General features: G+C 40.6%; 1 protein-coding gene across 6 annotated transcripts in view; it reads right to left on the bottom strand.

Annotated features, from left to right (window-relative positions):
- The window catches only part of astn1 (astrotactin 1), a 107,363-nt gene that overhangs the window by 85,487 nt on the left and 8,573 nt on the right, over nucleotides 1–13,303 (bottom strand). For all 6 annotated transcript variants that reach the window (XM_062480879.1, XM_062480878.1, XM_062480877.1 and 3 more), the window contains exon 2: nucleotides 2,153–2,340. In XM_062480879.1, coding sequence (XP_062336863.1) covers nucleotides 2,153–2,340 — 188 coding nt within the window. The remainder of the gene's footprint in view (nucleotides 1–2,152; nucleotides 2,341–13,303) is intronic.

The following is a 13,303-nucleotide window of genomic DNA, read 5'->3' on the forward strand; positions in this document are numbered from 1 at the left end:
TTGCTTGTTTCTTATCAATCCTAAATCCCCTCTTTAAAATTCAATCAACTTCATGTACTCCACACCAGATCGTAAGAGTCATAACCTGTCCTTTCAGTTTTTGACGTGGTTGCAATTCTTGAACTGATTAAAAAAATGCTCTGATCCATACTATTGTCAACATGCCAGACCATTTTGGATGATATATAATATCTGTGGTATTATGTCAGATTTGTTAAAACATGACAGATCAATCTATACTGTATATCATTTGCTTACTTAATTCCACGTTATAATTGCTTTGGAATGGTAACGTATTGAAGACTACCCTGGGCCTTAACTTATCCAATCCTCTTCTCATCCATCACTGTCACTCCGAAAATACAAGGGAAATGTGTTCTCAGGGAAGACCTCCATAGGTGGTGATACATTGTGGGACAATCAAAGGTTCTTTTATCTTGCTGGCACTGCCTCTTTCTCTGGGCCTGCGAGAGATGAGGACATGTGTTTCAACTGGCAGGCACTCACCTGTGGTGAAACACTTGGTACACAAGGTGACTCATCTATTATAGATGCTCAAGCAGGGCAGCAGAGGAGACACTGGTCACCTTGAGGAGGTGGCAGCACACAAGCAACCTCCTGCATACAATTGTAGCATCGAAACTGCAATACAACAGTGTCTACTTAATCATTACTGTTCTTTCAATAGAGGCAGACAAACTAATTGCATACTGATTTCCAGTTCATATTTGTTTTACTAAATGCGCAATCTGTGCCTATCCATCACATGTATTAAGTTAAATCGCCAGTACAGTCGCTGTGTAAAATGGCAGCTGGTTTGGGTCAAAGAAGATGGATCCCCATTCTGGCCACAAAAAGACGAGTTTGGTGTGGTTCATTGCACTTGATTCACCATGGGATCAAGCCCTAGATATGGCTGGCCTCATTTCAAGCTTATAAGGATAGACTTGTTCATCCAAGAGCCTTTAACTGCTGCACGGCAGGTGTGGCAGCCAGGCAATGACCTGTGCCCGACAGGCTGCAACGGCCACATGGAAACCTAACTGGGCTGGCTGTTGATTCCCTAAAGTCCGAATCGTATGACAAATATTGGAATATGGCTCTCTGACAAGTGGGGTTTAGAGAGGGAGGCAGAGCGAAACAGAGGGAAAGAGAAAGAGTAAGCGTGAAAGAAATACATAAACAAAAGAATGAAAGAAAGAATGAATGAAAGAAAGAATAACAGAGAGGTGACGCTGGTGCCCCAGGGAACCTTGTATCTACCAGGAGCCAGCGAAGTGACACGACGCTGGATTTCCAGAGCGGCCCTCCGACCGAGCCACAAGCTGCAGAGGGGACAGAGAGTGGCGAAGGCTCCACGGCAACACAGCGGCCATCTGTTGCTAGGTCTGTCCTATCTGCATGCTAATCCTTCTTCATCCACACCTCGACAAGAGAGCTTTGCGACTGTTATCGCCAAGAACCTTTTAAGATGGGATGACCGCGTCAGGAACAGTGAAAGAGAAATGAGATCTATTGGCCAAACTCAGATGTATGTGCACAGAATACAAATGTTTGCCCTATTTTCAGTGGTCTTGTTTGACGTTTGAAAATGGACGAACAGCATCGATGCAAGACTCAAGGTCGGGCTATCATTTGACATTCAGCCTGTGAACATACAGGAACATTACCCTCTATACAATGGATCTTGCTTTGGGCAATATTTCTGAAGCTGACTAATCATATTAAAATTGTATTTGCATATTCCTTATATAAAATCTATCTAATCCATCACAGAGAGGTTGTAATGTATTTGGGATGTAAAAGGGCAACTGAAAGCAGGGTTGGGATGTTGCATATCAAAGAACCAATAAAAGCATATTCCCACAGGCTATGGAAAGACCCGGCCATTATCGTGAAAAATCTTTAGGACTTATCATTTACCATTTCTATCCACGAGATCTGACGCTGCGTGCAGTCATGCACCATGAGTTTAGAGGTCATGCATAAAATATCCTGAGCCAAGAGTGAAACCTGTGCAACCTAATCAAGCAATCTATTTAGGCTTCAGTTGTTAGCGTTTGTGTCTTCCTCTGAATGGAAGATGTTTCCCCTGCTGATGTCATCCCTGCGCCCCCACCCTCATGTTTAACAGATGAGTTCAGTACAGTACCATGACCGAGATGTGAAGGATGCGTAGTTCCTCCTCCGCAGAGTCGCTGGCAGGGTCTTCGGTGGGGGACTGGCCTGGGAGGTTGACGCTGCCGTCCTGGTGGTGGATGTGGAAGAGAAGAGTGCCGTTCTCCAGCCACTGCTGCCTCCATCGGACGAGGGGAATGTCCTCCGAGTTCCCTGAGATCTCTGTCGGGCAAAGCAGAATGCGGGAGACGTAAGAGGACAAGGTTTCTTCGGACAGTGCTGTACTTCTCCTGTTACGCCGGAAGACAGAGTTAGGAAGTGTCGATGCGTCGTGACATTTTCTTTTGACGTCGTTAAGAATAGCAAGCAGTTTATGCAGCGTTGATGCTTCCACCTTAACCCACAACAACCTAAAGGACCACAACATGCGTGGTTACAAACTTCAACCCAAACCTCTTTTTTACCAACCACTGCATAGTTTCCAGTCACATACATTTACAAAACGATACACTATCACGTTTTACCATTACCATTACCTGTGTGCGTGCGTGCGTGACGGTAGCTACTATGTCTTAATTGTAATCTCAGTGCAAATTCTTTTAATTGAATGAGTATACCAGAGTTTTATCAGACACAAACTGATGCCACTGTGCTGCAGTGGAGTGGGACCAGTAAATAAGATTAAGGGGCCTAGCTTTAACCTAAATGCAAATGATCTGACAAATGTGACAGGGCACTTTTTACAGCGCTCTCCCTGGGGTCTGGTTCAGCATGAGAGCTTTATTAATGAGCCCCATCGCCTCCCTGCAAAGGCCCACCAACCAGCACCAAAATGGATCAAAGTAATTTGATTACAGCACACTATTAGTATACCTCCTCCCAGGGCTCGTGCAGACACACTGAAGCCCCCCACTTTAGTTGTTATTAGTGTTTCAGAGAGAAATAACATTGCATCTTTCTTAACCCGTTAAGGAGTAGCGTCACACATATGTGATTCTGAACATTCCAACCGACTATTTTCCGATAGACAAAAACTATATGACAAACGCTATAGTATGGCTTCAAAATTTACAATTAGGAGGCTAACAAGTAACACTAGCAGGTAGTAGCATTGCTACGAGTATTATGCTAGGTTGCTAGGTAACGGAAGCTAACTAAAACTAGCTATCTTCCGTTTTGGGAAAATAACTCACTCCACACATCTTCGGATGAAGGTCCATCAGCTTCATGATTCCATGAGCCACACAGTTTGATCAAATAGACGAGGCCACATTATAAGACAAATACCATCATTCTGATCCAAATCTCAATTTCAATTCCGCGCTTTGCCGCACTATTATTATACACAGTCAGTTTTGCATCAGAAAAGCAATACTCTGTTCCTAATCCAGTGCAGAGGCTATAATAATAATAATATGCTTTGTCACTAGAGGGCATGTAGATTGACAGCTAAACAGGAGCAGTTGCTCTTCAGTTCCACCAACTCAGAAATAATAAATGACTATTAAGTGAACACACAAATCTTTGAGATGTAAGCCTGAAGGCAAAAAAAAAAATCAGAAACATTATTCTGATGTGAAAACCATGAAGGTTATCCTTTTGGATGTCCTCTAACTGCAACTATGCATTTGGGAGGGCATTCCAGCACTGAAGGATTTGTTAAGCCACTGTGCCAGGTTTGTGGCAGTGTCGATATGCTCCAGTTATGTGATAGGTATACTTTGCGCTTTTGATGGGGGATGAATCAGGTGACTGCTCTAACCGTTTTGGGCCTACATGTGTTTTCATAAACTTACATAATCACAGTGCTTTATATGCTAATACAATTTTTTTATATATAAAGACTGTCTCCACACACACCAAAACCAAAATATGCAGGGCTTGTCCACTTGGTCAGAATAAGCTCATTTTTGGTTTCTGTACTATGGTGTCTGACGTAAAAATAAATTGAGATTGTACTCTCAATGTTTCATTGTAGGACAATATTGATTGAAGTAGCGGTAACTTAAATCCCGTAAAGCATGTTCCCTCTCTGGGAACATTCTGCCTCTCTGCTTCACCCACTCTGCTTTTTTTTGGGAGTTTTTCCTTGTCTTCCTTGAGGGTTTAGGTTGGTTGAGGGGCAGTTCTATGGGCATATGTGAAGCCCTCTGTGACATGCTTGCGTGTAAAAAGGGCTATACAAATAAATGTGATTTGATTTGATTTGATTCACCCACACTTTTCACCCCTCTCAGATTGAACCTTTCTCAAGTTCCTAGTTACTTTCAAACTAGGTGGAATAGTTCAGCAATACAGCCTTCAAATCACATCTTGATCCATGGCAATATAAGATAGCTAAAAAGCTTCTTAATTTTGCTAAATGTAACCACGGTTTTACAAAAAGCTATATTCTTCAGGTCAAAACTAAAAGCAGTACTGTTTGATGGCCTGCAAGTTTTGTTTACATGGTGCAGCTGCATATAGCCACGTTAGAACCTCGTTTTATAGACAGAAAAGTATTACAGAAATGATCACTGGCAAACACAAGTGATAAGACAGCTAAGGCTAGGGGAGATCTCCAGTTTAGAAAGGCTTGCTTCCCAGCAGGAAGGGTGCCATATGGAGAGAGCCTGTGTTTGTACTGTTTAAACAGCAGTGGACTGCTGGAGAGGCCAATGCTATTCCACTCACATCCTCCTGCAGAGTCGGTAGCTGCCCTTCTACTTTCATAGCTCCCGGGTACACCAGCCAGAGAGGACTGAAATAAATTCTTGGCTTCTGGCGCAAGAAATATATTTTTTTTATAAACTCCCATGTTGGCAAGTAGGAAGATATTAAACTGGAAATCAGAAACCGTGCAACCACACATAAGCTGTAAAAATGTTAAGAGTCCTCGCTCCTCTTCTTGAAATCTCTGATCTGTCAAAGTCGTTCAATGTGTGTTGTACGTTGTATGCATGCTGTGTGAAACAAGTTTCTTTCACGTACACATCACAGATGGCCCACAACATACAGTACAGCTTTCCTAGATCTTTGATAGCTGTGATCATTTGATGATCAAGCAGGAAAGTCTTATAAGCAGATCACAGTAAACCTATGGAGTAAACCAAGCTGATAGATGTAAGACAATGAAAGTGAAAGTATTTTTCTGTAGCTGAATGACTAGTGTTTTCCACAAGTGAATCCCCTGGGCAGAATGTGCATTGAAAAAAGACAGAATATCTTGATAAATCGTGAACCAAAACAAACATTTAGCTCAAAAGGGAGCGCATGCACACATCCAAAGGCACCCACCCGCTCGTTTCAAGGTGTGTCTTTTGACCATGCCAATTATCTACATGAATAGAAATAGGAAACCGAGCAATCAATCAAAGTCAGTCTCATTCAAACAAGCTATCCAACACTGCACATGTTAAACAGGATCACTGGCTAATGGTAATGTGTTTGAGTTTTAAAGCCATGTTTAATATTTCATGTTCGATGATTAGGCATGGAATACAGCTTAGAGGACAGGCAAATGGCCAACTCCAAGGTCGGGAGATCACAGTCCAACCAGGGTCTAATGTAAAATGCATGGCTTTGTGGACAGTTTGAACACGATCCGGACACTTGATTCATGATTCAGCCGGAGTCTGACGTGACTATGAAAAGGAGGGGGGAGGAGTTATTCAATGGGTTGTTGGGCTCCTACTCCTTTCTATCTCACCCACAGAGTAGATTTATTTCCTGACGTAAAAGAGAAAGCAAACTTGGATGCTGTTTCGTCAGTCTTTGGCATAACAGAGTGTGCTTGTGAATAAGATGATGAGATCATCCGGATGCATGAACTCTGGAACATCACCTCGGTCAACGATAAACAGGGTGGCCTCACATACAAAATCACATTTCACAATGGAGCTGTCTCATCTTAATTCCAACTTCATTCAAATGGATGTCAACCTCCACTGAGATGACAAACTGAGTGCAATGAGCAGAACAAATACATAACACATTGTATGCTCTGGAATGAATAACAACTAATGCTGTGAGCTGTACTCTATAGCAGACGCATAAACCTACCCAAGCTCATCGTGGAGGAATTTAAATTTTAATAGCGCACAATTTCTTTACTTTCAAAGTTGCAATGGGAAAAGAAGAAAAAAAACGGTGAGAGAATATTCTGGATCTTAGTCACCTTCAGTACTTCAGAATGTCCTTTCAAGGGAGGATTGCTTTGTGTTTCACATTGGCATTATATTTTGGCTGCCAAGCACTTCCAAGAGTTTCCATAGTGGGGAAAACTATACAAATATGCTCTGTCAACTGTTAGGCCTAGTTTTTAAGACCCAGAGTACATAATATAATACTGAACATCCACTCAAGAGAAAACAGGATCGCTCATTTGACATAAAAGGCACCTGAACTATCATCCTTTTATGAGCCACACAATTTGATCAAATAGACAATGCAACATTAGAAGACGAATACCATCATTCTGATCCAAATCTCAATCTTAAATTCTGCGCTTTGCTGCACTATTATACACAGTCAGTTTTGCATCAGAAAAGCAATACTCTTTTCCTAATCCAGTGCAGAGGCTATAATAATAATAATATGACCTCCGAGGAGGTCACTGAAAGACAATACAAAACAAATATGGTATACCTTTTAGCATGTAGACTACCTGAACACTTAACAATACATGTAATACCATACCATGCTCTTCAAACATCCAATCAAATCAAGATATCATGACTACTATATCATGCCCAATTTGATTGGACTGTGACAGAGAAGGCCTAGCATAGTTCTCATCCTAAATATACATGATCATTTTCACAATACAATCAAATTCAAACAAAAAATTCAATTCACAATAGAATATTCAATATTTACCAGTGGTGAGTTAAAAACACTGTTCATTTGATATTTATTCATCCTGGGCAGTGACTTCAAACAAGGAACAGGATATATTATAGGATTATAGTACCATACTGTCATGGACACAGAAACCCAGTATAGCACTTAGACATGCTAAACCTACATTACAGAGAGCTAAGACAAAATCAGTGATGTACAATATGGATCCTTGCACAGTTAGTACCTCAACTCCATCATGACTGTCAACATGACATTTAATCAGGCTGTAATCGAGGCAGAAAGTGACCCTCAGACGACAATGTGTCAGAGAGCAGCTGTTTGACCAGGCATAACCAGTTTACAGAACTTCTGTGGCGGACTTGGTCTGTCGCCCAGGCTTATCAGGGCCACGCAGACGGCACAACAATGAACTCATCATCAGCCAGTGCCTCCGTAGGGTGTATGCTGGTAGAGTCAGTATGCCGTTCTCCCCTGACTGTGAGCTGAATCGGTTCATAGATCACACCAGCAGAACCTAATCTGAGGACAGTCCTTTCAACTTCAGACTCTGGCAAAAAAAAAAGAGTTTTGAGAGAGACAAAGATCTGCCATAGCCTGGAAGCTTTATTGAAAATTGCATTAATTCTGGAAATCTCAGAGGATGTGATGAATTTACTGGTAAAATAGGATGTTTTTGTCAGGTAATCTAAAAAGCAGCCATGTAACAATAATTCATTTTGTTTGCAGGGATCTGATTACCACCTGAATCCACCACTAGTTCCCTGGATTCTATTCGCACCAGTAAACTACCATGAGTTCTGAGGATAACAGAGGACAAAGCAAGATTTGAGGATAAATTGGAGGTTTTACAAGACAAAAGGAATCCCATGGAGTGAAACGACAGGTGACAGCTACCCAGGTGACCTGAGGCCTGGAATTTTGATTATGCCCCATAAGAGTTCAGTTTCTGGCAATCAATGAGAGCATGTATTTATAAAAGTGGTGATACTGTATGCTGTAATTCTTTTAGAGAAAATGCCTACATTTGAGAAGTTGCTGTAAGTCTTCAACCCCCTTAGATCCCTCTCTGCATGAAGGCACATGTGCTAGTTCATCACGTCCTCTCTGAGATTTCAAGAACGAAGGCAATTTTCAATAACGGCTCAGCTCCCTGGCTAGGGCAGATCTTTGTCTCTCTCTGACAGGTAGTTATAAGTGGTGATCTCAGATCTCAGATTAAGCTCTATGGGAAGTCAGAATGGAAGAAAAAAACTACTGACAGACGGGTAAATGGAAAAGTGCCCAAAATTCACAAAATGGCTTGTAAAAGGACAGAGTCAGGTCTGATTCAATGTCTGGCAGCTGTAGAAATTGCACGATGAAACCTATTTTTGTCATCATACTATCAACTACTTTCCCATTTCTTGTGAACTGCTGTGCTTTTGTTGTTACATGCTACCCTACCATTGGTCATCCATAATATGGTCACATTGTTTATGTTGCCCTACTATCCGGTATTAGATGAGGGTAATGTATAAAAAGCCCTTTCCGCATTAAGTTGGCTACAAGCTTGTTTCAAGTCTGCTTAGGATTCCCCTGACTGTTGCTGGCCAAAAGCATGGCAATTGACAAAGAGTTCACAGTAGGTGGTCGCTACGGTAATGTGTTACATTGAGCTGCCACCCACTGAGTCCAAGTCAGCCAGTCATCGAGACAACCATCTTAAAATATATGCAAATCTTGATTTTTTTTGGGGGGGGGGATGATCCTAGTCACTTACACATTAAGAGGGCAATATCCTTCAGTGGTACCATACTAATCACAAGCTATTATACATTGTATTTCACTGTGTTTACAGATCACTGCTTTGCTGGACCTGAAGTTAGTTTCCTCCAGGATCACAATGACTCGTATTGAGAGACTTGTTGCTCTTGTTGGTTAGTTGTAACGGTTTTTAATTCTTGTACTCGCTGTGAAATATTTTACTGTTGTAAATGATCAGTGACCTATGCTCTTTTGTTAAGCTCTCTCTTGGAAGTCGCTTTGGATAAAAGCGTCTGCTAAATGGATAAATGTAAATGTAACTCTGGGTTCAGAAACAAAACCCGAAACCTATGCCTCTCTAGACCTGAAAAGCATTGTAGCGGAGAGCCATCACCATGACAAAAGGATACCATTTTGTTTACCCATATATAGATCATTATGCAAATGTATTTCATAGTACGTAGATAGATCAGTTTGGTTGTAACCAATGATTACCCTGATCTATCTACCAAAAAATCGAGCAATGAATTATGCAAATACTACAGCTGTTGTCAGATAAATGAATCTCCATGGAATACTTGGCTGTCAACTTAATGTGAAGGCTTTCCTTGTGTGTCAGTTATTGCAAAGCGCTGATGAAATACTGGGAAGAAATCACAACAACTAATGTCTTAGAAAAAGTATAAACTTTCCACCCATGAACAATGAGCTACTGTGCTGCAAGGTGTGCTTCATATGTACTTAGCAAAAAGGACACTTTTGTTCATACTGTAGGTTGTCCTAAAGGCTTTATAGAAAATGCAATTAATCTTTTTTGAATCATCAGCAAATGTCCCTAACCCATACTTTTTTGACATGGGCATTGCTGTGGTTAATTAAATCCTGACACTTATACACCTTTGAACTAAATGTCATGTACATATATGCAGGAAGCTAGCCATGCCCATAGGGTGAAGGTGAATGTTAATCATGACCAGTGCAAATAGACTCAAAGTTCAGAGGTTGTATTTATTATCGCATGCTAATGCATGCATTGGCAAATCACCAGGACTCCCAGGCACATTGAGGGCAAAACCTTGATACCTACAACAGTTAAGGTTTTCACAAACCTTGGGACTTTGATTAAGCGCAAACAAGGGATGTACTGTAGAACAGTCTGACAATGAATTATCAAGGTGCAGACAGGATCTAAAATGCCCTTTGAAATGGTTATTCTGGGCAACACAATATGTCAGAAAAGCTGAACACAGTGTAATATACATACTGGAAACCTTGTTGTTTTTTTGAGTCAAAGCTCTAGAGTTCAAGCAAGCTACTCCTTAAAATGTCTGGAGTATATTGAGAGGTACAAACATTCTGAAGCACCCGACTGTTCCCCCCCATAAAATCCTATTCCGTCTAAGCTCTGGAACTCCAGAGTAATGAATTGCATTACATTCACCTCACATCCAATTAGCATATCATAAAGGCTCTGCGGTATGTAAAAAGGAGAAGAAGCCCCTGCTGTTTGGAGACCAGGTTCTCCACATGTTCTCATGCATTGTTTATACAGCAGAGCTCCAGGCCAGCTAGGGAGAGATGTCTTCCCTGAATCACGACTGACAAGTTATACTCCGATTTACCCTTCAGAGTTAAACTCAAAATGAAGCATGTTTGAGTAAACAGGGGTATCTCAAAGGTATAGTAATTGCATGCACCTCGTGTTGTTCTTGCACAGTGTGAATGCAGGTTCAATTAAGTTACATCTGCAATGCTAATTGAAGTATGGCTGATGATACCTTACTACTGTAGTCATTATTGTAAACAGCACACTCACTGACTGTGATACTAATGAGGTAATTGTGACATGAACAACAAAAGTTCAGTTAATTTCGTTATTGAACCGGAACTGACATTTTGTGATGACAGTCTAAGAGCTACCAGGTAACCATGTATTCATGCATCCTCATGACAAATTGATTTTTGTTGATGGCCATAAAAGCATGGACTTGAATAGCATTACAGCCTTTGAATTCAAATGAGTACTTTAAGACAAGCATCTTTATAATATGTGTTGATAACACTAAAATGTACATTAAAGTGTACTCGTCTGATGCAGTACTGTTGAAATTCCATGTTATGACAAATGTAGGTTGCGTCAACTAGGTTTAGGGTTAGGTTACATTATTGCAAAGGCAGTTTGAACCCCCCAGCTTTTACTTTAACCCATCAAAAAAACGATTTCAATAGTAGGCTGTCTCGGCTTCTCAAATATATTTTTGTTTTGCTAATTTACCACAGAAAGTGACAGCTCTGAGATACAAGTGCTAATTTAATAGAGCTATGAACTTTCTATTTACTGGTCTTGAAAAATGTCAACTTATGTCAAAAATGTTCCTCCCTTTGACAGACACATATTTTAAGCCACGGAGATAAAGTAATTAGCTATGTCAGTGGGCCAAAAAAGCAGGACGTAACTAAATAGAAGATTTGTGATGTACTGTAAGTATACAACCTTACAGTTTTGCAAAGGTAACACATACAGTTCAGTGAAAAACAAGTAGACCGTTTTGATCAATCAGATTTTTCGTTCAGTTTTCATCTGTTTTCCCTGCTAGCTAGGCGATGCATAACAAATTGATGAGATTTACATTCTCTATTGTGTTACTTTTCCTCAATACATTCTTATTTCCTACTGCAGGGCAAACTTAGACACTTGTCACAGATTATGATTATCAAGACACCCTATTACTTCTCCTGAGTGACAATGCATGTTTCAATGTGACAGGCAAGACGCTGCAAATTTGGACATCAGTCAGAATTATGTCCCATATTTGTCATATTGTACATATATAAATTCCATTTGTTCCATTTCCACTGCTACCGTTCAATTCGAATTACAACAGTAAAAATGATGCAAGTCTAGCTGCTCTTCAGCAGCTGATGAACACCAAATAAATGAGCATATAGACAACTTGTCAAAAAACGAACTTACGAAACACTCAAGATACGATTGACTTAGGCCTATTACTATCAGATTCAATGGCAAAAGATAAACGTTTGGATGGGAGTAAGGATCTTATATTCTATATTAATAGGATTCGCAAAACCCAAAAATGGATGTGCTTTCACATAACGCATGTATTGTTTTCTAAAGGCAAGCCAGCATTAAGTTGTCCCACAAACACAAGATGTGAGTTTTTGTTCCAGTATATCAGCTTGGGCTGATATATCGCCTGATTATTTTCAGTCTTCCCCTGCAACCACCTCGGTTCATCACTTTCTATTTTTACTTAATTCCTGCAGGATTACCTTCATCTACTTAATAGCCTCCTGATTGCATGTTAAGTTCTTCTGTTAGCATTTCTAAAGTAATTAAGTATAGCAGTTCTTGGGAGCTTAATATAGGCTGTTGAATGTAGGTGAATTCATTTAGGGAAATTAGATGAAGTGTAAAATGTAAAGTCCCTTTAAAAAATAGAGGTACTGTCTCCTGCAGTAAGGATTTGGAGATGTTTAGTCACTGATTATGTGTTTTAAAGCATCAGAGATGCATTTATTGAATCATAGATGTAATGTGGTAAAACACTGAGTCGTTGAGGATTTAAAAAAAACGTCTTGCCAGAGGACAGCTCTTCTCTTGAATTAGATTTTGTGAATAGTTACATAAAGAGTCCTTAGCTATATTTTTGCAGACTTATTTTCTCTCTAATTTGGTCTTAATAGGAGTTGACATTGGAGGCTATTGTTTTCGTCTTCATTATAAACTATACCAAGTCAGTTGTCCCTCAGAGGGATTGCTGATTTACAGCGCACAAACTTCAGTATATGCTAACCACAAGAGTTCAACAGCCTGTATTCATAACCGCGGGAACATATTTTATCTGGGGGGTGGCTTAATGTTGCGGGGCGGCAGGGACGGACTGGGAGTAAAAATAGGCCCTGGATTTTGATCCAGACCGGCCCACCAGAACTGGTCCCTGTATAAGCCACCACAGCGGCCCTGCTAATGCATGCACAGTCTGTGTTTGATGTGATGGTAGTTCGTGAGTTTGATACTCAACGCGAGCACGCATAGCGCGCGAGTCATCTTTTTTGTCCTTTATTTGAGCTTTATGTAAAATAAACATAGCCGTTTTTTAATTGGTAAAACCTTGTCTAGTGAAGGTGATGTCTTTTTGTCTCTTAATTTTTCAGCCCCACCGTTATTCTTCACCCGGTGCTCCCAATGGGCAGTCGCCGCAGTGGTGGATTTTCAAGTCATATAATTTTAAATTATCGTGCTGTCAGGGGTGATGCAGCACCCTCAGCACCCCTAGTTCCCGCGGCCATGCCTGTATTTAAAAACTAAACAAAAAAAGAATCTGTCTGAGCATCACTGCGTCTGCAGCATTGTAATAGAGCATGAAGCTGAAATGAAAGAAGCATAGGGGAGAATGCAAATGCTGTGAATGTGAAAAAACAATTTCTCTGCTTCAGCTAGGGAGACAGGTCATCCATCTTCCTCCTCTGGGGCAATATTATAACATCTGTCAATACATATGGCACATCAGAATAGTGTTTGTAAATCTAACAAAAATAATGATGGCAGAATCTGAGAAGAAAACTCAACTATGCTGAA

The sequence above is a fragment of the Osmerus eperlanus genome, chromosome 16 (assembly GCF_963692335.1).
Source record: "Osmerus eperlanus chromosome 16, fOsmEpe2.1, whole genome shotgun sequence".
NCBI lineage: Eukaryota > Metazoa > Chordata > Actinopteri > Osmeriformes > Osmeridae > Osmerus > Osmerus eperlanus.